The sequence below is a fragment of the Pseudogymnoascus destructans genome, assembly GCF_001641265.1.
Source record: "Pseudogymnoascus destructans isolate 20631-21 unplaced genomic scaffold scaffold_8, whole genome shotgun sequence".
Taxonomy (NCBI): Eukaryota; Fungi; Ascomycota; class Leotiomycetes; order Thelebolales; family Thelebolaceae; genus Pseudogymnoascus; species Pseudogymnoascus destructans.
This window is the reverse complement of record NW_020167527.1, coordinates 806,179-826,480: the sequence shown is the minus strand read 5'-3', so window position 1 is coordinate 826,480 and position 20,302 is coordinate 806,179. Positions and strand designations below refer to the sequence as shown.

The window sequence follows — 20,302 nt, the reverse complement described above, 5'->3', positions numbered from 1 at the left end:
GAAAGGAGCTAAGGTTTTTGCAGTATCATTTAAAGATATACTCGCTGAAGAAGCAAAGGAGGAAACGAAAGAAATCGACCCAAAACTGATCCTCCCAAAGGAGTTCCATAAATATCTCGATGTGTTCTCAAAACAGGCTGCAGACAAGCTCCCGCCTCACAGATATGCAGACCATCACATTGTGTTAGAAGGGAACTCGAAACTAGGGCATGCACCACTCTATAACATGTCTCAAGAAGAGCTTGATCTTGTAAGAAATATGTGGAGGACAATCTTACCAAAGGATTCATCGAAGCTAGCAAAGCACCATTTGCCTCACCTGTGTTATTTGTATGCAAACCAGGAGGTGGACTTCGATTTGCGTAGACTATCGCAAACTAAATGTGATCACAAGGAAAGACTCATACCCACTTCCCATCATTGATGAAACATTGGCTCAAATCACGGGTGCCAAATATCTTACAAAGATTGATATTAGACATGCCTTTAATCGAATTCGTATTCAGACAGAGGAGGATGAAGATCTGATAACATTCAAAATCAAAACTCAATTTGGATCATACAAATACAAAGTTCTCCCAATTGGACTTACGAATGGCCCGGCAACATTCCAACGATATATGAATGAAACATTAATGGAATACATAAACAAATTCATCACTGCATACATGGATGATCTCTTGTCTATAGCACAAGTAAGGAGGAACATGTTAAGCATGTCAAAATGGTTCTGCAAAAGCTTCGAGAAGCAGGACTACAAGCAGATATAGAAAAATGCGATTCTTCGTTCAAGAGACAAAATTCTTAGGACTCATCATTGGAGTTAATGGAATTCGCATGGATCCTGGAAAGGTGAACACTATACTCGATTGGAAAGAACCAAAATCATTACGGTGACACGCAAGCTTTTATCGGATTCTGTGTGTTCTATCGAAGGTTTATCAACAACTATTTAAATATCATGAAACCACTTGTCAACTTAACGAAAAAAGACCATGTCTTCGAATGGACAGAAGTGTAAGGACACAGGGCACCCAGCTCACAGTAATAGCATATGGCCAAATGGAGGCTATCCTATAGGTCTACTACGAAGGATACAAAAAAGATGAAGGAGGAACCCTGCGAGTCAATTCCCTCAAGTACCCGAAACCCATCCGACTCGGTTAGCCCACCCAAATGATCACACGTGACCAGGGGGAACCTCGTGAGTCAATTCCCTCAAGTACCCTAAACCCATCCGACTCGGTTAGCCTGCCCAAATGATCACACGTGACCTGCAGCTACTCAGAGTCTCCTTAGAGTGAGAGACAAGAAGGCATCCTTACACTACCCCCCTTCTAAGAGGGTGCTTTGTCCGCAAAGCACGCCATCAGGGTCCTTTCCGTAACCTCTCCATTTGTAAAATGTGTCAGGAAGGTGCTTGTGTGCGGAGGTGGGTGTTCGTGAATGGTACCGTAACACCACCTCGTGGAATGTGACACTGGAGTTGGCTTCGTTTCATCTCACTTCATCTTCGTGGTCTCAATGGGCACCGGGAGGTATCCGCTAAGCGTTTGAGTCAAACCTTAGTAAACGTGAAAGGGGCAGTGGTCGCGCTAGCCCAATTCAGAATTTATTGTTGTAAGCCAACATTTTTTTCTCTTGTTTGTTTCCTTACAACAACAACACCAGCGAACGCCAATCCGAGACTGGTAAGTGGCCCCCTCCGTTCATATATCTGTATACTAATTGATTGTTTAGAATATACAATTCCACACGAACAAGTAGGTGACGGGAACGCGCTCGGCGCGCGGGTGATAATGTGGGCTGGGCTGACGGGATAATAGATCCCAACTTGAAGATGCCGGTCCCGCCTCCTGCCAGAGTCTTGTCAGTCGCTTTCCACATCCTCTGTCTGCGTTGCCTTCAGGCCAAAGCTCAGGGAGTCCAGGCGCATGCCTGCATCTGGTCTCCCTTGTCGTCGAAGTGTGAGTACTGCACTGGCCAGCACTCTCCCTGCATCTCGGTGCATTTCCTTGTGGTGTTCAGTTGGTTGGTTGTAGCTGACCATCGGTGGATAGCTGTCCTGGTTCCTCGATGAGGAGTACTGCGCCCTCTTGCCGCCGAAGCGGCCATCCCTGTCGTCACGGCCAATGTCGTGGCTGCTGCCGCGGAGGCAAATCGGGTGGCCCTTGTGGCCACCCAGAGCGTTCCCAAGTTCCACTCCACAGCAGAGCATGACTCCTACGAGGAGGCTCACGCCACGCGCGCTGCCATCGAGGCGGGGTTCTCTAATGCTGACTTCTAAATGATAGAAGACACAGAGGTTTCTTGCGTAAGGTTGACTTGACAGAGGAGGCAGGGGATTAGACACAAAGGCTTTCCAAGTAACACGTTACAGTATTGTAAAGAATACTATATTGAGTTGAGCATGAAGCTCCTATCTAAGGAAATACTATCTACTTATATAGTGGCATCGTACCTCATGGGTAATCTGGATAGTTGGCGGATAGCTAGATATTCAGGATAGTTCGTGGATAGCTCAACTATCCAATATCCACTAGTTTCTGCAACTATCCATTAGCCCTGTCACATGGCAGCCTACCCCGCTTGCCCCCTGTGACTGACACGTCACGTTACTAGGCCCTGGCCCTGTAACCATGACGTCATGTTACTGTAGCCGTAACAGGTTCGCCGTGAGTATACCCCTTCCCCTGTGTTGTTTCGGTGCTGACATGGTTTAGCAAATCCGGTCGACTCTGCGCCGTCTTCGGATGGAGCAGGAGAGTGTGCCAGTGCTCTTGGAGGAAGTGGTGGCTGCCGTGGGCAAGCTGCTTGCGGTCACCGTCGCAGCTGCAAAGGTTCCAGTCTGCTCTGGTTGGAGGAAGGAGGGGGAGGGAGAGGGGGAGGGAACCTTTGGTGCAGAGTATGGGGAGTAAGGGGGGGGTGTGGGGGTGGGGATCCTGTGTCGGAGGGGACTCGGGCCTGGCTCTTCATGTGGGGTCGCTTCGACCCTTTGTCTCTCATGGTGGTAGCCATCTGTTGCGACGCCGGTGATGCGTTTTGGAATGGTGGCTCCCGCAAGGGTTGCGGTGGTGTGCACCCTGGCGAGGGTAATTAGCTTAGGGTCCTAGGTAGCAACGACTCTGTTTTTCCTGCTTTGTCGTCCCTCCCGTGATCGTAGTTTTGTTCCTCGCCCGCCTCCCATGCCGTAACCCATCCGAATAGTTCTCGAGGTGGACCTGGTAAATCTGGGTATTCCGTGTGAAACTCTCTGAGTTTATGGGGAGAGTTCATGAAGTTAGACGCTGGGTACCACTCCAGGTCCGGATCATATCCTACCCAACTAACCCGGTATTGAAGTTGCTTTCCTCAGAATCTCACGGCAAGGATCTTTTCTACTTCCCATTCTTCCAAGCCATCTATAACTTTGCTGCTAGGCTCAGGCAGCTCTTGACCCAGTAGTTATTCGGGGCCTTGATGAGAACGTCTGGTGAGAACATGTTATGTATTTGAGAACCGGTAGGTAGGTCTAGACGAAAAGCGTGTCCAACTCGCTCTACCACCGTATATGGTCCGACCCATTGTTGGCCCAACTTGTAGCTAGGGCAAGAGTTCTTCAAATTTTTGGTTGAGAGGTACACTCTATCTCCTACGTCCCAGTCAATGGCCCTTCAGTGTCGATTCACATGCTTAGACATTTCCTCTTGTGCCTTTGACATGTTTTCCTTTGCATGGACCCATGCGGTATGCATTCTGTCTGCAACCGCCTTGGCTTCATCCCAGTTTAGGGTCTCCCGGGGGTTGGTGCTTTTCGGGGTGTTCCAATCCCAACTCGTATGCGGATCGGTTCCGTACTTGAGTCGGTAGGGGGTCATGCCAATGGAGGCGTGGGGGAGTGTCATTTGCAGGTGGTCCATTATGGGGATGAGTTCGCTCCAGTTATCCTGGTAATGGGATATGAAAGGTCTCAGTCTCTGATTGATGTATCAGTTTATGATTTCCCTCTGACCATCGGTCTGCTTATGATAGGCAGTCGACAGCTTAACCTTAATGCCGATCATTCGACAGAACTCCTGCCAAAAGGATGAAACGAATTGGGGTCCATGGTCGCTTACAATCGACTCCGGAGTGTGTCCGAATCGGTATATCTATTCGATGAACAGATGTGCCATTTGCCAGGCAGTTGTGGTTTTGTAGCAAGGTATGGTCACCGAACTCTTTCCGAGTCGGTCCATAAACACTAAGATGCTGTCGTATCCGTGCTTGTCCCTTGGGAACTCCTTGAAGTCCATGGTGAGGTGTTGCATAGGATATTCAGGTAGCGAGAAAGGCCAAGCCGTCGAGGATCTGCCGTGCTCCTTGTCAGCATGTGTCCTACGCGGTAGCTGGATGTGCCTCACCTGTATGAGAATAGCTGCTAGTTGCCCTTCCGTAGGATATTTAGCACACTCTACGATCTGGTCGAGGGAGATTGGCATGTGCTCGAGGACAATGAAGAACGAAGTCTCAGTAGTGAAGGCGTCAAGAGCCTCGACAATGTTGGCATGTCGGACGCGTCCATGCATATAAAGCGTCTTCTCGGCAGCTGAAACGGGGAATGCCCTCACAGCTACGAGTCCAGAGTGTCTCGCCTTTCGTTGTGCCACTGTAACAGAACCGTTAAAGTCGAGATCGAGAACTTTCTCGTAGATTTCCCATGGTGATTCTTTTCTTGCTATGATGTTCGTAGATGAGCTGGGTTTAGATTCACTTATTCTGGGCAGCTTAGATATCTTGACACTGCTTGCATGATATGTATCATCCTTCGGAGAGCGAGATCTTTTCGAGATCAGCGTTTTACTGGCGCTCTCCGGAGTGTCGCCCACTAGGGAACTTGACAGTGCAGGTGGCACAGCGGAAGCTTCAGGATGCTGAGTAGACAGCTGAGCTGAGGCCATTAACATGTCGATTTTCGTGTGACGATTACCTGAACTCATACTGAAGCAACGTGAGCAGTAGGCAGGGTAGGGAGCACAATAGTCTAGAGAACAAGGACTTGAGAGGGACAGAAGACAGACGAGAGATAGAAGATGGACGAGGATAGAATGCCACAGACGAACGGGGATTATACTAACCCATTCGGGGGAAGGTGAAAATGGCTCAGTGCGTAGGGCAGCACGATCTGGATGGTCTGAACGCGCAACTGACCGAAACCTCCACCCTGCTTTCCATTCCTCCCTCCTAGCTCCCTCTGCTCAAAGATCTCCCTTCATCATCAAGGCCATCCTGCATTGCGAGCAAATACAAGATGCTGCCTTCGAGATTCGCATGTCGCGAAGAGAGGCTGGCGACAGAGGGCCGGCTCAAGTACAGAGGCACAGCGCGCGTAGGGCTCGAGGTCCTACACTTCACATGGAACGAGCCAAGGGAGCCAAACCAAAAAAGCCTCAACAAGCTGAAGAAATGCTTTGAAAAAGGGCAGTGTGACCGAGTGACGCGGAACCATATCCCAGTTGTCATTGATCAGTCCCAGCTGGACGATGTCCTCCACGCTTCACAGGTCTCGGCTGAGAGGCTGCTGACTAATGCCGACCCTCATCCGGAGCTCAGATTTCCATCAGGATCCCAACTCCGCTGCCTCCATGGGCGACACCGAGTTCTGGCAGCGCGAGAGGTCCTACCTCCGCAGGAGAGATGGTGGACGGTGGATATTTACCTCGCAGGTATGCACTTGTCGTATGAGCGATTTGGCCGTTGCTGACAAGTCCTTACAGATATCGACGAGGAGCTTAAGAAGGCCTTGATCGAGGAGCACTCAAATGAGCAGCCGCCGTCAGATGGCGAGATCTATTGTAAGATCCGAAAATATCAGCGAAAGCGGGATCGGTACTCGGAAATGCGATGGTGGGCTCGCCTGTCGGACCATGGGACGAGGTGTCTCGAGCAGCTCTTCCGTCATGGCGATTTTAAGGCCGCCTTCGACGATCTGTTGGATATTCCCGGTCTCTGGGGCGGGATGCGAATTAGTACGTTGAATAGGATGATTAGCTGAGATGTGACGACGTGAGTCTGCCGTGATTGGCATATCTAGCTTGCTCATCACTGAAACCTATTGAAACAGGAGATCTTGTCTTATCTCACGCACATTAAGGATGTTTGGTCCCAGCTCCTCCGTCACAACAAAGAAGCGATGCTTATGGTAGACCAAGCCACGGTAAAGGTCGTGGAGCTCATGGCCCCCAAATCATCGAAGCGGGACGCCCAGCTGCTACATGGCCAATTAGTGAGCGGACAGATATTTTCCGGCTTTAACCTGGAGGGCCGTGAGACCATCTGGAGTAATTTGCGTATCATTAGCGGCCTGATACCATCCCTCTACACCTTCTTCGAGGATCTCAAGTATCTGGAAGCATGTGCAGGCAGCATGAGACACTTGGTTATGCCGTCTCCAAAACACACGATGCGCAGCGCCTTGAACAATATTTTTTTTGGAACGAACCAACTCGTCATCCAGGAGGCCCACTCCACATATTCTACACAGTTGGGGAAGTGCTCGAAGAATTGGCACTTTACGTATCCCCAGTTATGGTTGTTCACTATGCGGGACTATCCTGGTTTGCCTGCTCCTCGGGAGGTGAAGACGAAGAAGAAGAAGAAGCTTCTAGCGAAGGCTAGGACGCCAAATGCCAATGAAGTTAAACTGTCTGACTTTGCAGTTCTTGCTGACAGGCTACGGTTTAAAAGCGATGAGATATCGGCGTTAATGCGACGGTCCTCAGACAGAGAGATTGCGCGTGATGCATTACTAAGAGCGCGAGATCAGGATCACTATGATTACAATGATGGAGACATTGACTCTCATGTCGAACAAATCTTGGGATTGTTTGCAACCGCCAGACCTCGCAATACTGATCAGTCATCTCCCGCTCTCGTCAGTGACGGTCCGGACGCGGCGGGGGCCCGATGTGGGTTTCCCGACGAGGAGGCGCATGCGAGAGATAGAAAGTTTCTCTATATAAGCAACCTCCACGCAGACCAAGACGAGCAAGGCGAGAGCATCACGTCATTTTTCGTGCGCAGGTCTGTATACTTTGCATTCTTTGGTAGGTTGGAGGAGACAAGCACACCCCGTTCTAACCCTGCACCACCACCCAATTCTGGGGCGGACCAGGCGGCAGCACCAGAGGCAGGTCTCGACACAGAGCAGGAGGGGCTCAGACAGAACAGAGTCGAGGAGGAGAGGCTTGACCGAGAACGGTCTGAACTGGCCCCGCTGGAACAGGAGAGGCAGGTATCAGAGGTGAATGGTGATAGCAACGACTCATTCCAAGTACCAGAGAGGGATCAGAGGCGGAACACACAAATTGACCTTGAGGGAATCATTGCAGGTGGACTCGCCAGCACCCTTGAAGATACCGTGGACCCACCAGATCGCCCTGGAGAGCAGGACCCGAACAGTCAACTGCAGGTAGTAGCCCCTTCCCCTTCCGAGGTCCGCATTGAGTTTAAAATTCTGGAGGGAGAGGTATGGAAGACGGATCGAAGTCTTCTGGTGAACCCTTTTGAACCTTCCGAGGTAGAGCGGGTAGCGAAGAAATACATGAGAAAGGGAATCAGGCCATTTGAGTTACTACTCCCACGAACATGCTTCCAAGCAGTAACTACGGATGGGACAAACACAATACTATTGATCCAGGAAGATGATACCCATGTTAATAACCAGCTTGTGGTGTTTGAACCGACACCTGATGCGGATCCTTTTGGAGGCAGTAGGCCAAAGAGGAGTCGACATTAAAATCATAATAGTACCCTTCTTTCTGGCCTTTGCATTTCGTGAAATTTTTGTGCTGGTCGACGTGGATCTAGAAATTGATTTATTTCACGATATGGGTATCTACAGAAGACTAGAGCAAAACATACGTCCTCTTAAGGCTCTCAACCCCCCCAAATCTATTGTCAAAGAAGGTAGCAAGAAGTACTACAACAAGCACAAGTGGAAAGCAAGCTCGTTGTTCAAGACGTAGACCTCTCCCATGCATCTCTCGACGTAGGCTCAATTTTTCGTCCATCAAATCCTTGACATAAAGTCACATTTTCATTTACGAGGAAGTGAGACAGCATACAGAGAGGGTTTAGGACTGTTGCAGTGCTCGAACAACGAGCTATAAATACGTGCTCGTCACTATTAGCAGCAGACAATGCAGTAGGTTGCGAGACTCACATCCGACAATTCATAAGGAGACGCCCAGGAAGTGGCCGTCATAAAGTGGCCTGCCTCAGCTGACCAAGGCTGCACTGGAACTGCGCTCTGCTCATGCATCATACATAGCATAAGCGTCTTCAAACAGCCCATATTTTCTGAAGTTTGGCCATCGCTGCTCGGAAAATCCGTATGGTCTAGATGGGCTTGGTTAGTCTGGGGCTTTGGTTCGGGCGGACTGTTGCTCACCGATCTTCACCTCACCTTTCGGAGAAATCAAAATATTTCGTGCCGATATACGGGGGTGGTCGAGTTTCCTTGACCAGATAAATCGTATGCCCGCCAGAACCTATTAAATTAGTATTAACTTAGGATGGGGGATGTAGGGTTCAACTCGCTTGGCTGATAATATGTGGAGTTCGCACTCTGTGCCCGGAGGGAAGCACGTGAGTCGTGCCTTCCAATCTTCACAACCACCACAAGAAGCACGAAGGACGAAGGATCACACTTTCCTAATTAGGAAATAGACAGCTGTAGCTGCCCTCTGAGCTCAGCTTATTACACATATATATAGTAGACACGGTAGCTAGATCAATAAAACATGCATTCACGGATCACTGACTGAGGCCCTACCATTCTACGTTATAGATCGCTACTGACGCTGTAGTTCAACATAATATATGCTATCTCAGGTTCTGAGGGGCGGATGCCGCGTTGTAGGAGGGTTTTAAGAGAAAATCCAACATATTCGGTGATGGCAAAGATTTGATGATCAAACCAATATGCTTCACAAATTTCAACAAAATTTTGATGCCTGATAGAGAGGAGAGGGAACCAGTCTAATTCCGCAAGGGAGGAGACTGAGAAACTGCAAACATCATCGAAGTGCTTAATTACTCGCACTGTGGACCTATCATTGCAGAGAACTAGAAATTCCCACGAGTGGAGTTCGATAAATTTTTCGTAAAAGTCCCATGGACTGCAAACAAATGATGGAATAGCCCTCTCTCCTGCAGACCATAATTCTCTCTCAGTTCTCAACGATGGGTGAGGCTGCTCCGGAAACAAAACTCGACGCTTCCCAACAGGAGATGGCGTGGTCTCTGAACTATCAGCAAACTCTCTCTCTTGTCCTTCCCTCATACTAAGTGGCAAAGAGAAATTAGGAGGAACGAATAAATGCGAATTGCTGATGAGATTTAGAAGATAGAAGCAGGTTTGTGAGATGATGTAGCTCGTAGAGGCCTCAAGTATTCAGTTAGGAGGAGGAAGGGAAAAGGTAGCCATCGAGAATGATTTTTTTGGGGGGAAAGCAACTGTGAAATAGATTCTGAGACAATAAAACATAACATCTTCGGTATAGAAGACTATAGAAGGTAGCAGAACAACGGTGACTCATACCGCAACTTATCCTAGGTTCGCACTTTGGGATGCTTCTGCTTCTAGGTATTGCGAAATCCTTATGCCTGTCGACTTACCCTGGTTTAATTCACAAAGCCACAATCGTTTGTGCAACTTCACGATGACGTAGAGGGTCGGTACGTACCGGTACGTACTCTCGAGTGCCATCAAACTATAAACGGTGGATCATTGGGCGGTCCTCATAGTGGGGTGGAGCGATCGACAGGGGTTAACCGCCATGTTACGTCCACAATGGCATCCCAAACTTCAGTGGCACCACCCGATGGTCTCACCCGATGGTCTCAACCGACGGTATCGATCGTCTCTCACCACCCGATGGTCTCGATGAAAGGCATTTTCATATTTTAGCATTCTGCACGAAGCAGCATGCCAGGAGCTGCAGCAGCATCAAGGGAGTCGGGATGAGGTAACCATAAAATAAATACGACACACATAATAAAGCTATCAAAATTCAAACAGTGGGCTGGCTACATAATCTTGACAGGACATCCTATCTGCAAACGCCAGCCCTAGACCCTCTCCAAAGGTGCCAACCGTCGAACTCCCTCTAGTCTGATATAAACTCACTAAATAAGCAAACATCTCGTCATCCTCTGGAATATAGTCTTTGTTCTCGAATTTAACCATTAGAGTGTGTAATGTATCGCGGTGACACTCATTTTGGTGGGACTTTAGGTCGATGACTGTATTGAACTGCTGGCTGCACTGATCGAGCTTGCATCGTACCGGGTCGTGCGGATAAGTTCGTTTGCCGCTATAGCAGAGCTGATGTGCGTTAGGGTTACCAAGCTGCGGCAAGCCCTGCGACTGGCTCGTGTATATCTGGGGTTAATCAGCGTGGCGCAGAGAACAGGTGGAAGATGAATCGCAAATGTTTCAAGAGCTTGGGATTGGCCCAAAGACCTTACCTCCGAGGTCTGGGGAGTTACAAGGTGCATTGCTCTTAAGGTGTTGACTGTGGTAGCGGGGTTGACATTGTCCGTAGGAGTAATCAGAATGGTTGGAGGCGGAACGGGACATGGTTCGAACACCCTACGTTGAGGCTGTTCTTGGAAGTGGTTCATTGGAAAACACAGAATGCACTACCCTTGTTATAAAGGTATTGCTGAATTTGGCGAGTTGGAGCAACCCGTTCGAGCGAGACGGAGCGATCAATAGAAAAAATTTGACGGTAGGAGTAAGGGGTAATTGAAACGTATCTGTTTAAAACACATATCTTCCAAGACGGACATCACTCCATTATTTATAGGCTGCATAGGAGATGGAAGCCGATCCCTTCAGCCCCTGGAGCTGCAAACTCTGACCCTTAAAGTACCGTCGTCTCTATCACAAATCTGCCACAACATATGAAATAATATCATAAATGTAGTGTGCTTTCACGGATGGAAAATGACATCACTTGTATACAGGTTTATGCGTACGAAATATTGAACTTTTACGTCGGTCTTGGAGTTATCTACCATCCTCCATGAGCTTAGCCACTCGTGCATTCTCCGCACAAGGAATGCCCGCAATCCTGGCATTCATATGTCTTGCTAGTCACAGATCTCTTTTGGCACGAACAACAAAACGCAGTCCTCCTTTGCCTTGGGTTTCTTTGGACCCAGTCTTTTGTCGAGATCTTGTCCTCAATCCTTTTTTTCGTATTCTCTTTGTGTTTTTGAGCCATTCTAGCTTTCGTCGTCCATCTCAGTTGTGTGATCGGATATTTGTGTATTAGCCCGTTTTTGAATGTGTTCAGCTTCTTGAGGGTGTTCATCTTCTCAGTGTGGGTAATAGTTTCGCAGTTTCACAGTTTCACAGTCCGTTTCGCAGTCCGTTTCTCAGTTTGCAGTTCAGTTTACAGATTCCTATTAAACAGTCCGTCCAGTTTCGACCTCCTCAAAACTGCGAAACTGTTGGTTTATTAGTCAGTTTAAGACACTTTCATTACGCTTAAGAAATAAAGTGGAGTTTTTAGTTATTAAGCCCCTTTTCAGTTATTGAGCTTCACTTCTCACAGTCATTGATTCAAGATGTCTTCTCAACAGTCTTCCGCTGTATTGTCTGATCTTCTGAGTGATGATTTTGACGAGGAAGAATCGAAACCTTCTACTCCTACTTCTGGACACCAATCACGCTCACATTCACGGTCACGTAAACGACGCGCCCGTACGTCCTGGGTATGGGATCACGTTCCTGATACAGAAGAAGGGCGAGCTCGTATTTGGACTAATGATAGTGGCCGTTCTGTATGGAAGTGTAAGTTCTGCCCTCAGACTTATATGGAATCTGGAGGAACCAAAAACATTGCCCGACACCTAAAAGGTCATAATATCTACGAAGAACAGACACATTCTCTAGCTGTAGAAGCCACTATTCGCCATGCCTTCAAAAGAGGTGAAGAAGCATCACATTCACGCCGGCGCCTTAATTCTAATGATGGAACTGGAGATCAGCTGGACCCTGGAACTCTCGAACAACTCTTTGTGAAATGGGTTACCTCTTGCAATATCTCCTTCCGGATGGTGGAAAGAGATGAATTCCGGGCCCTTCTACAGTATCTAAATCCTAATATCAACACCTGGTTGCCTGCTACACACAACACAATTCACGGTTGGATTATGAGGACCTTTCAACAAGAAAAGGAATATACAAAACTCGCCCTTCAATCGGCACTGTCTTCCATCCACTTTACCTTGGATCTCTGGAGCTCACCAAACTCGCACGCCTTACTTGGTATCGTCAGTCATTTTACTGATGAACACGGGAAACTCCAGTCTTTAGTTCTGGGTCTTCCGGAGCTTCAGGGTGAACACAGTGGAGAGAACATGGCTTCAGTGTTTATAGACCTTTTAGAAGACTACCAAGTTACTTCGAAGGTTGGATATATGATGACGGACAATGCAGACAACAATGATACTATGATGGAGCACCTCTCTGCCGGTATACTTTATTTCCTTTATTGTTTTCCATCTTAAAGGTCCAAGTTATAGCTAATACTTATTTGGACAGCTCTTCAGGAACAACACAATCTCACCTACGATCCTCTTCATTACCGATTGCGATGCAATGGCCATATCATCAATCTAGCTGCTCAATCCTTTCTTTTCAATACTGAAACCGAAGTTCTAGCAGAACACAACAACGAGGGTCAATATTCTACACCAACTCAGCTGGAAATGGACAGTTGGAGAAAGAAGGGGCCACTGGGAAAGCTGCACAACCTCATTGTTTATATTCGCCGCAGCACACAGCGAATTCAACGATTTCGTACACAAACTGGAGGCTTGAGTTTAATCAGGGACAATTCTACTAGATGGAACTCTTGGTTTAAGATGATTGACTGCGCCTTGGATCCACTACGACGCGAAGCTATTGATGTCTTTGCAGCTAGAGACAAGTTAGAAAAGGACGCACTTTCAGAAACAGACTGGGGTTATTTGCAGAAGATTAGGGACTTTCTTCAGTATTTTGAGGACGCCACACTATCAACTGAAGGACACGTGGGCACATTAGACCGTGTTTTACCTACTATGGACTTTCTATTAGAGCATTTTGAGGCCGCAAAGATACAATATCAAGAGGATAGATACATGGCCCCATGTTGCAACTCTGGTTGGGCTAAACTAGACAAGTACTATGCTCTAACAGGTAGAACCCCGGTCTATATAGCAGCAACGGTACTGTGCCCGGCGTTTAAATGGGAGTACTTCGAATCTACTTGGGAGGATGTGTGGATCACTAGAGGAAAGGTTAAGATGCAGGAATTCTGGGAAGAAAAATACAAGTCCAAAGCTATTGTTCTTCCTCCACGAGCAAACACAGCAACAACGGTGCAGCATCAGCAGCGGGAAAATCAGTATCAGGCTTGGAGAAGGAAGAAAGCCAGTGTACAGACAGAGGTAGATGAGTATGCTAGGTATCTTCAAGCTCCCATCTTGTCAGAGGTCAAAGATGCACTTGCATGGTGGTTAGAACCTACGCAGCGGCTAATGTATCCTAATCTTTCTTTAATGGGCATTGATATTCTTTCAATTCCAGCTATGTCAGCAGAACCAGAAAGGCTATTTTCAGGTGCGTTGCTCACAGTTACTGATAGAAGGAATAACTTGGGGGCGGAGACTATCGAGGCTACAGAGTGTTTGAAATCTTGGATGTAATTTATATACAAACTGTCAGTTTATTAGTCAGTTTCACAGTCCGTCCAGTTTGACCACATACATATACAGTCCAGTCCAGTTTGCTCAATATTTAAACAGTCCAGTCCAGTTTAAGGCCTTGGACGGACTATTTGGACTATTACCCACACTGCATCTTCTCTCATGGCGGTTGTAGAGCTTCGCTTTCGAAGCTGGCTTGGGGCGAGCATCTGACTACTAACTTCTGCTGGTCCAGACTTTGCTTGCGTGGTTTGGTCGAGAGGCATGTTTATATGGATCTTAGTTATCGCCGCAAATTGACACTATCTACCCTATTGTCTTGTTAGCCCTTGGTACAGGAGAATATGAGGAACACGGTACATGAGCATCTGGGTAGAAACGTACATAGCTGAGTAGTGGCTCAAGTCAAAAGATTTGATCTGAGGTAGTCTGAATAATGAAGTCTGACTGCGTCGTCCGCGGAGATAAACTCAGCGTTATCGAGGAGCTGGGCAAGATGCTTGACTGTCATACGGAATTTTAATAAAAGCACAAAACATTAGAGGGTGCGGGCCATGTTAAATACCTGAGGCTACAGCAGCCCAGCTGTTGTCTGTATAAACAAAAGTATAATTGCAAAAAGGGTATAACATAACTACAAGAATCGTTTTGTCCTTGAGGACATCACCAAAGCCAACCACTACCTACACGACCAATCTAAACCCCGCCACCAAGTAGACCCAAACTAAAGAACCCCCCCCCCCCTTCCAAAACCCCATCTCCCACCCCGACTAGCTGTGACCGACTGTTTTGTTGGTCACCACCGATATACACCACCCCCCCCACCACGCTCCTAATACATGCAATCCCCGAACGCCAACCCGTTCCCCTCCTCGTTATACGTCCACATCTCATACAAACTCCCCGAACTGCTCGCCCACAGACTCCCAATCCCACTACTACTCCCCTCAAAACATTTCCATCTCCATCCTAGCGCCCATCCCCATACCGCCGGTGTACGATATCGACGTCGATGAAGGGGGGGAGAGTGGGAGGGAAGCGAGCGAGCAGACTGAGGATATTGAGGAACTTAGCGATAGCGGAGATGTGGCCGTGCTGCCGGTGTTGTGGGTTGTAGATGCGACTTTCCTCCCTTTCCCACGCCCCTTGATGCCTTTATTAGAGTTGCGATAGAGACTGCGGAAATACTCCAACAGCTCATCCTCCTCCCCCTCCTTCCCCCCCCTTCTCGCCTCGCTCTCCCCAAACCTCGCCGTTAGCGCCCCTAGCGTCTCGACGTGGAATTTATTCATATGACTCTTCAGATTCCCCAACTGCGAAAATAATTTCCCGCATTCGTCCAAGCGGCAGACATACTTCTTCGCTGCGTCGTGCACAGCGACGTGCGCGCGTACGTTGCTGCGCTGGGCAAATGTTTTCCCGCAGGTGGGACAGGCGAAGGGGCGTTCGCCAGTGTGCCGACGGAGGTGGGTTTTGAGGTTGCCGAGTTGGGAGAAGGTGTGCGTGCAGGAGGGGTAGTCGCATGTCTGTAGAAGGGGGTTAGTTGCGGTTCTGCTTTTGCTGCTGGATTTTGGTGATGCTTGAGGATGGGAAGGGGATAGGGTGGATGTGGGAGGACATACATATGACTTCTCACCTTTATGCGTCCTAATATGAACCTTCAAATTTGCCTTCTGGGAAAAGGCCTTCCGACACTCCCCAACAGTGTTTCCAGTAGTATTGCCCGTATACGGGAGGCTCTCGTATACGGGCCCGTATTATACTTAAGTATTCATATGACCCGTATCATAACACCTCTTCGCCGCTAGTATTATACTTAAGTATTGCTGGCCATACTTCAGTATTATACTGGCAATACTTAAGTATTTCACGTGATCCTTTCACAATTTTCAGGTCGTCGTGAAAACTCTGCATTCTATCCTTACGTCTTATGATTCAGCCTACATCATGGCTTCTGAACCTTCTGATGTTGTATCTACTATCGAAAGTGAACAATTTAATCAGTTTGAACAGGATACTACAACCTCATCAACTATTGGCTGCTCTATTCCGTCCCAATCTACCTCCCGTACTACGTCAAAGGTAGCTAAGCTACGCACATCACCGATATGGGACTTTACAAAAGTAGGACGTTATGAAATAACCTTCAATATCTACGGCAAGGAGTCCTGGTGTTGCAAGTTCTGTTCTAAGGAGTATACTGTTGGTGGGGGCACTAATATCATCATCAAGCACTTAAAGGAGCGCCATTCCATTGACTTGAAAACACCACAAGAGCAACGCATTGATGGATATCAATCCACAATAGCTGTAGCCTTTGCCAGGCCACACACAATCAATCATAAACGCCGTAGACTCAACGATGTCACTGCTGTTAGGCCTTTAGATCCACGTGTTCTTGAAGATCTCTATGTGCGCTGGATAGTAGCATGTGGAATTGCATTCCGAATGGTTTCAATCCCCGAGTTCCGCACGTAAGTAGTATTACCTTTCATGATTTAAGGCTTTTATTAATATATATATAGCATGCTTCACTATTTAAATCCAGCCATCAATGAATGGCTGCCTCATAGCTCGACAACAATTCACGATTGGGTCCTTCGTAAATATACAGAAGAGAAGGTCATCATTCGACAGGCTGTTCAAGCTGCCCTTACAAATATACACTTTACAGTGGACTTATGGACTTCTCCAAATTCCCTTGCAATCCTCGGCATTGTCGCTCACTATATATCAGCAACTGGTAATCTAGATAACTCTGTTCTTGCACTACGAGAAGTTAATGGCGAGCATTCTGGTGAGAACCAAGCTGTGGAAATTCTTGATGTTATCAACGACTATGGCATTGCTTCAAAAGTTGGTTATTTTGTAATGGACAATGCAACAAATAATGATACAATGATCAAGGAGCTTTCGAAAAAGCTGAAAGAGGAGCATGAGATAATATGGGACCCTAGGCGACATAGATTACGGTGTAACGGCCATGTGATCAACCTCGCTGTTCAAGCCTTTCTCTTTGCAAGTGATGAGGAGGACCTCTCACAGGATAATAATACGGAGCTATTGTCGTCGCCGACAGAAATAGAGATGGAGCAGTGGAGAAAGAAAGGTCCACTTGGTAAACTACATAACATTGTAGTTTATATCCAACGCAGCCCACAACGTATCGCCAGCTTTAAGTTGATGAGCAATAACCTATGTTTGTTGAGAGATAATTCAACACGTTGGAATAGCTGGTATTCAATGCTACAACGGGCGCTACGGGTACAACATGCTATAGAACTGTTCTGCGTAAAATTCAAGGAGAATGAGAATGACCTCCGTAAGTACATATTTATGTCTCTTAAATTTAATTATTTACTAATATTTAAGTAGTTTCACAAGGGGACTGGCAGGACCTTCGAAATATGGCCTGTATTCTCAAGAACTTTGCAGATGCAACACTTGCTACAGAAGGTTATGCCTCGAGCATTGATTTAACACTCCAATCGATGGACTTCTTACTTCACGTGTTTGAAACTGCGAAGAATGATTATGCAATGGACCCGTTCCTTGGTCCTTGTTGTAATGCTGGGTGGAAGAAGTTGGATAAATACTACAGTATGACAGACAGGACTTCGGCATATACAGCGGCGTTAGTATTATGCCCACAATGGAAGTGGACTTACTTCAAATCAGAATGGAAGGCTGATTGGGTTGCTGAAGCACGTGTCAAGGTTGAGGAGCTGTGGGTCAACAAATACAAAGCATTGGCAGTTAGTGCAGAGATCGCAGAAGTTGAAGGTGAAGATACTGAGAAGACGCTTTCGAATGAGTTTCTTACATGGCGTACACAAAAGCGGGGTATTGACGTTATTCAAGATGAATATACTCAGTATTTACAAGCCCCACTTGTTAAAACTGATGATGCGAGAGCATGGTGGGCTGAGCCTACTCAACGGGCTACATTTCCAAACTTAAGTGTAATGGCATTAGATTTGTTATCAATACCCTCAATGTCTGCAGCGCCTGAAAGGCTGTTCTCTGGTGCGAAAATCACGATTTCCGACCGTAGGAACAGGCTAGGTATTATGGCAATTCAAGCTGTTGAGTGCTTGAAGTCTTGGTTTAAGAAGAATAAGAGTACAGCTTTGCCGTTTGTAGATGATGAGCTGTCAACACTCCCAGATACATTGTTGCAAGAGGCAGCGATGACTATGATATCTAGCTAGTTCAATATGTTCTGAAATTCACAGGGTTATAGAGTATACAGTTTTTACAGCTTCAATTTTTTTTAACATTACATGAAATACTTAAGTATTGCCCGTATTAATACTTAAGTATTGATACAGAGCTCACTAGTATCATATCAAGCTTCACCCGTACCGTATTGATACGGCCCGTATCATAATGGCCCGAATACTTAAGTATTATACTAATGGGAACACTGCTCCCCAATATAGCATTTATACGACTTAATGGGATCCTCTCTAGCATCCGCACTCGCCCCACCTCCTCCCCTGCCGCTGTCGCTAGCGGGTATGGCTTGTATAGCGCGCATCAACGCATCAACATGCGTGCTCTGCGCCACCTCTTGCGTCTGCATCTGGGACTGCTTGAATCGTGTGATGGAAGCTCCTGTGGTAGCTTGGGCCTGAGCTGTGGTAGGCGTTTGGGCATGTGCCGCGAAGTTTCCTTGTCCCATGATGTCTCCTTAAGAAAGCACTCGCTAACCATTACGAGACAAAGACTCCAGGCACCAGACCAGCGAGCTCGATTCGGTTTGATAAGCACTACCCAATAGTAGAAAGAAACAATAATAGCGGTGAACCATGAAGAATACAGAAGGCGACACTTATTGACTCGTTTCAGCAGCTGCTTCTTATATATAGGGGACGGTATCCTTGTGTTAGGAGCTGACATGTTGACACGGAAACGTTAAAATGGGAAGCGCTACAATCGATGATTTCTGATGTTATTTCGAGTATATCGGTAACTGGGCTGGAATGACAGGGGTTGACTCAAATTTTGGAAACCTGAGTCAACCCCTGTCAAAGTAGTGTTGGTAACAAGGCAGCGACAGCTGTCCGCGATTGTTGTTGGCAACGGCCCTTCTTGAAGCAAACGGTAAATTACTTTACAAAGAACATGGATGAGGACAATCTGAGGGCAAGCTGTGGCGCTCATTCGTTCTATATCTCCTTACAGGACCAGAAAGATGTTGACGAAACGATTCCCCGGCCTGCTGGCCAAACAGTTTCAAGGGAACGGACAACTCAACTTCACCTCGCTGTTCGAGCTGCTGCTAGAGAAGGGCGCTGAGGTGAATACGAAGGATACAGAGTATGGCCGGACGCCGCTGTCCTTAGCTGCAGTGAATGGGCATGGGGCCGTTGTGCAGCAGCTGCTAGAGAAGGGCGCCGAGGTCAATACTAAGGATTGCAATAGCCAAACGCCGCTGTCCTTAGCTTCATGGGATGGTCACGAGGCCGTTGTGCAGCTGCTGCTAGGGAAGGGCGCTGAGGTCGATGTTAAGGATGTCAATAGCTGGACGCCGCTGTTCTTAGCTGCAAGGAATGGGCACGAGGCCGTTGTGCAGCTGCTGCTAGGGAAGGGCGCCGAGGTCGATGCCAAGGATGGCAATAGCCAGACGCCGCTGTCCTTGGCTGCAGGGAACGGGCACGAGGTTGTCGTGCAGCTGCTGCTAGGGAAGGGCGAGTCGTTGTACCCAGACTCGGACAATACATAGTGTCATCCAGGGGTAGGGAACGTGGTCCAGTTGCTTCGATGGGTAGTGGCTGGCCAATAATCAATGGTAACAAAGACCTACCATTCCCACTTATGCACTCGATGGCAGTCACCATCGTTCGCTGACGCCTACGCCTCTATAGCCTTGCGGATCGTCTTACTAACAAGGACTTCAACGGAGCTATGCATGCATAATATAACTCCCGTCTCGTCCATGTTGTAGACATTTTCCGACAGAATGAGTTGGATCCGAAGGCGGATGACAAAATAATCCAGACACTTGTCAAAAGTCGTAAGCGATAGCAAGAAACGAAATTCAGTACGGAGTACGCATTCGAACGCTGCTGCCTAGTTGTTCCTTATCATGCCTGAGGCCACTCACGTGAGTAAAAACACAGCCACGCTGCCTTGCCACATAACGACATAAGCGAGTTCACATTGTACTGTAAGACGTGGGGGTCACTTTACAGTAACTGGAAACCACTGGTCCTTTGACTTGAGGTAATCATTTCCATGGCAACAATGCATGAATGTGCCCCGCACTGGCACCACATGGCTGATGACGATCTCCTGCTTGGCTGTGAGGGTTCAAGAGCTCAGGTGCAATCCCTTTATATGTTTTGGGAATAGTAAGAGTTTAGTGGTGGAGCAATGGTGGGGAACTCTATTTCGCAATAAAAGCATGCCCTCTACAAATCAGGTGTAATAGTGACAACGCAAACATAATTTTCTTAAAAAGAGCAGTCTGGGTGTTCAGGAGTAGCTATAGAATACGATTTATGTAGTAATGTAAGAGATATTGATGAGTGTGTAGAACTTGAGATGCCCAAAGTCAAAGTACCTATCATTT

General features: G+C 47.4%; 6 protein-coding genes across 6 annotated transcripts; 4 read left to right on the top strand and 2 right to left on the bottom strand.

The window, feature by feature from the left end:
• Positions 1–2,639: 2,639 nt before the first annotated feature.
• Positions 2,640–2,918, top strand: VC83_03932 (uncharacterized protein; the record flags this gene model as incomplete). The annotated part of the gene is made up of 2 exons (XM_024467570.1): positions 2,640–2,675; positions 2,724–2,918. 2 exons carry the CDS (start codon positions 2,640–2,642, stop codon positions 2,916–2,918), a joined length of 231 nt encoding a protein of 76 aa, XP_024324776.1.
• A 2,351-nt stretch (positions 2,919–5,269) lies between these two features.
• On the top strand, positions 5,270–6,013 carry VC83_03931 (uncharacterized protein; the record flags this gene model as incomplete). Its single annotated transcript, XM_024467569.1, has 2 exons — positions 5,270–5,684; positions 5,736–6,013. The coding sequence occupies 2 exons, from the start codon at positions 5,270–5,272 to the stop codon at positions 6,011–6,013; spliced, it is 693 nt and encodes a 230-aa protein (XP_024324775.1).
• A 138-nt stretch (positions 6,014–6,151) lies between these two features.
• Positions 6,152–7,756, top strand: VC83_03930 (uncharacterized protein; the record flags this gene model as incomplete). Its single annotated transcript, XM_024467568.1, has 1 exon — positions 6,152–7,756. One exon carries the CDS (start codon positions 6,152–6,154, stop codon positions 7,754–7,756), a length of 1,605 nt encoding a protein of 534 aa, XP_024324774.1.
• Positions 7,757–7,974: 218 nt separating this feature from the next.
• On the bottom strand, positions 7,975–10,647 carry VC83_03929 (uncharacterized protein; the record flags this gene model as incomplete). The annotated part of the gene is made up of 5 exons (XM_024467567.1): positions 7,975–8,136; positions 8,183–8,358; positions 8,411–8,510; positions 10,151–10,405; positions 10,492–10,647. 5 exons carry the CDS (start codon positions 10,645–10,647, stop codon positions 7,975–7,977), a joined length of 849 nt encoding a protein of 282 aa, XP_024325002.1.
• A 4,025-nt stretch (positions 10,648–14,672) lies between these two features.
• Positions 14,673–15,639, bottom strand: VC83_03928 (uncharacterized protein; the record flags this gene model as incomplete). Its single annotated transcript, XM_024467566.1, has 2 exons — positions 14,673–15,251; positions 15,610–15,639. The coding sequence occupies 2 exons, from the start codon at positions 15,637–15,639 to the stop codon at positions 14,673–14,675; spliced, it is 609 nt and encodes a 202-aa protein (XP_024325003.1).
• Positions 15,640–18,922: 3,283 nt separating this feature from the next.
• Positions 18,923–19,453, top strand: VC83_03927 (uncharacterized protein; the record flags this gene model as incomplete). Its single annotated transcript, XM_024467565.1, has 1 exon — positions 18,923–19,453. The coding sequence occupies one exon, from the start codon at positions 18,923–18,925 to the stop codon at positions 19,451–19,453; it is 531 nt and encodes a 176-aa protein (XP_024324994.1).
• Between the last annotated feature and the right edge of the window lie 849 nt (positions 19,454–20,302).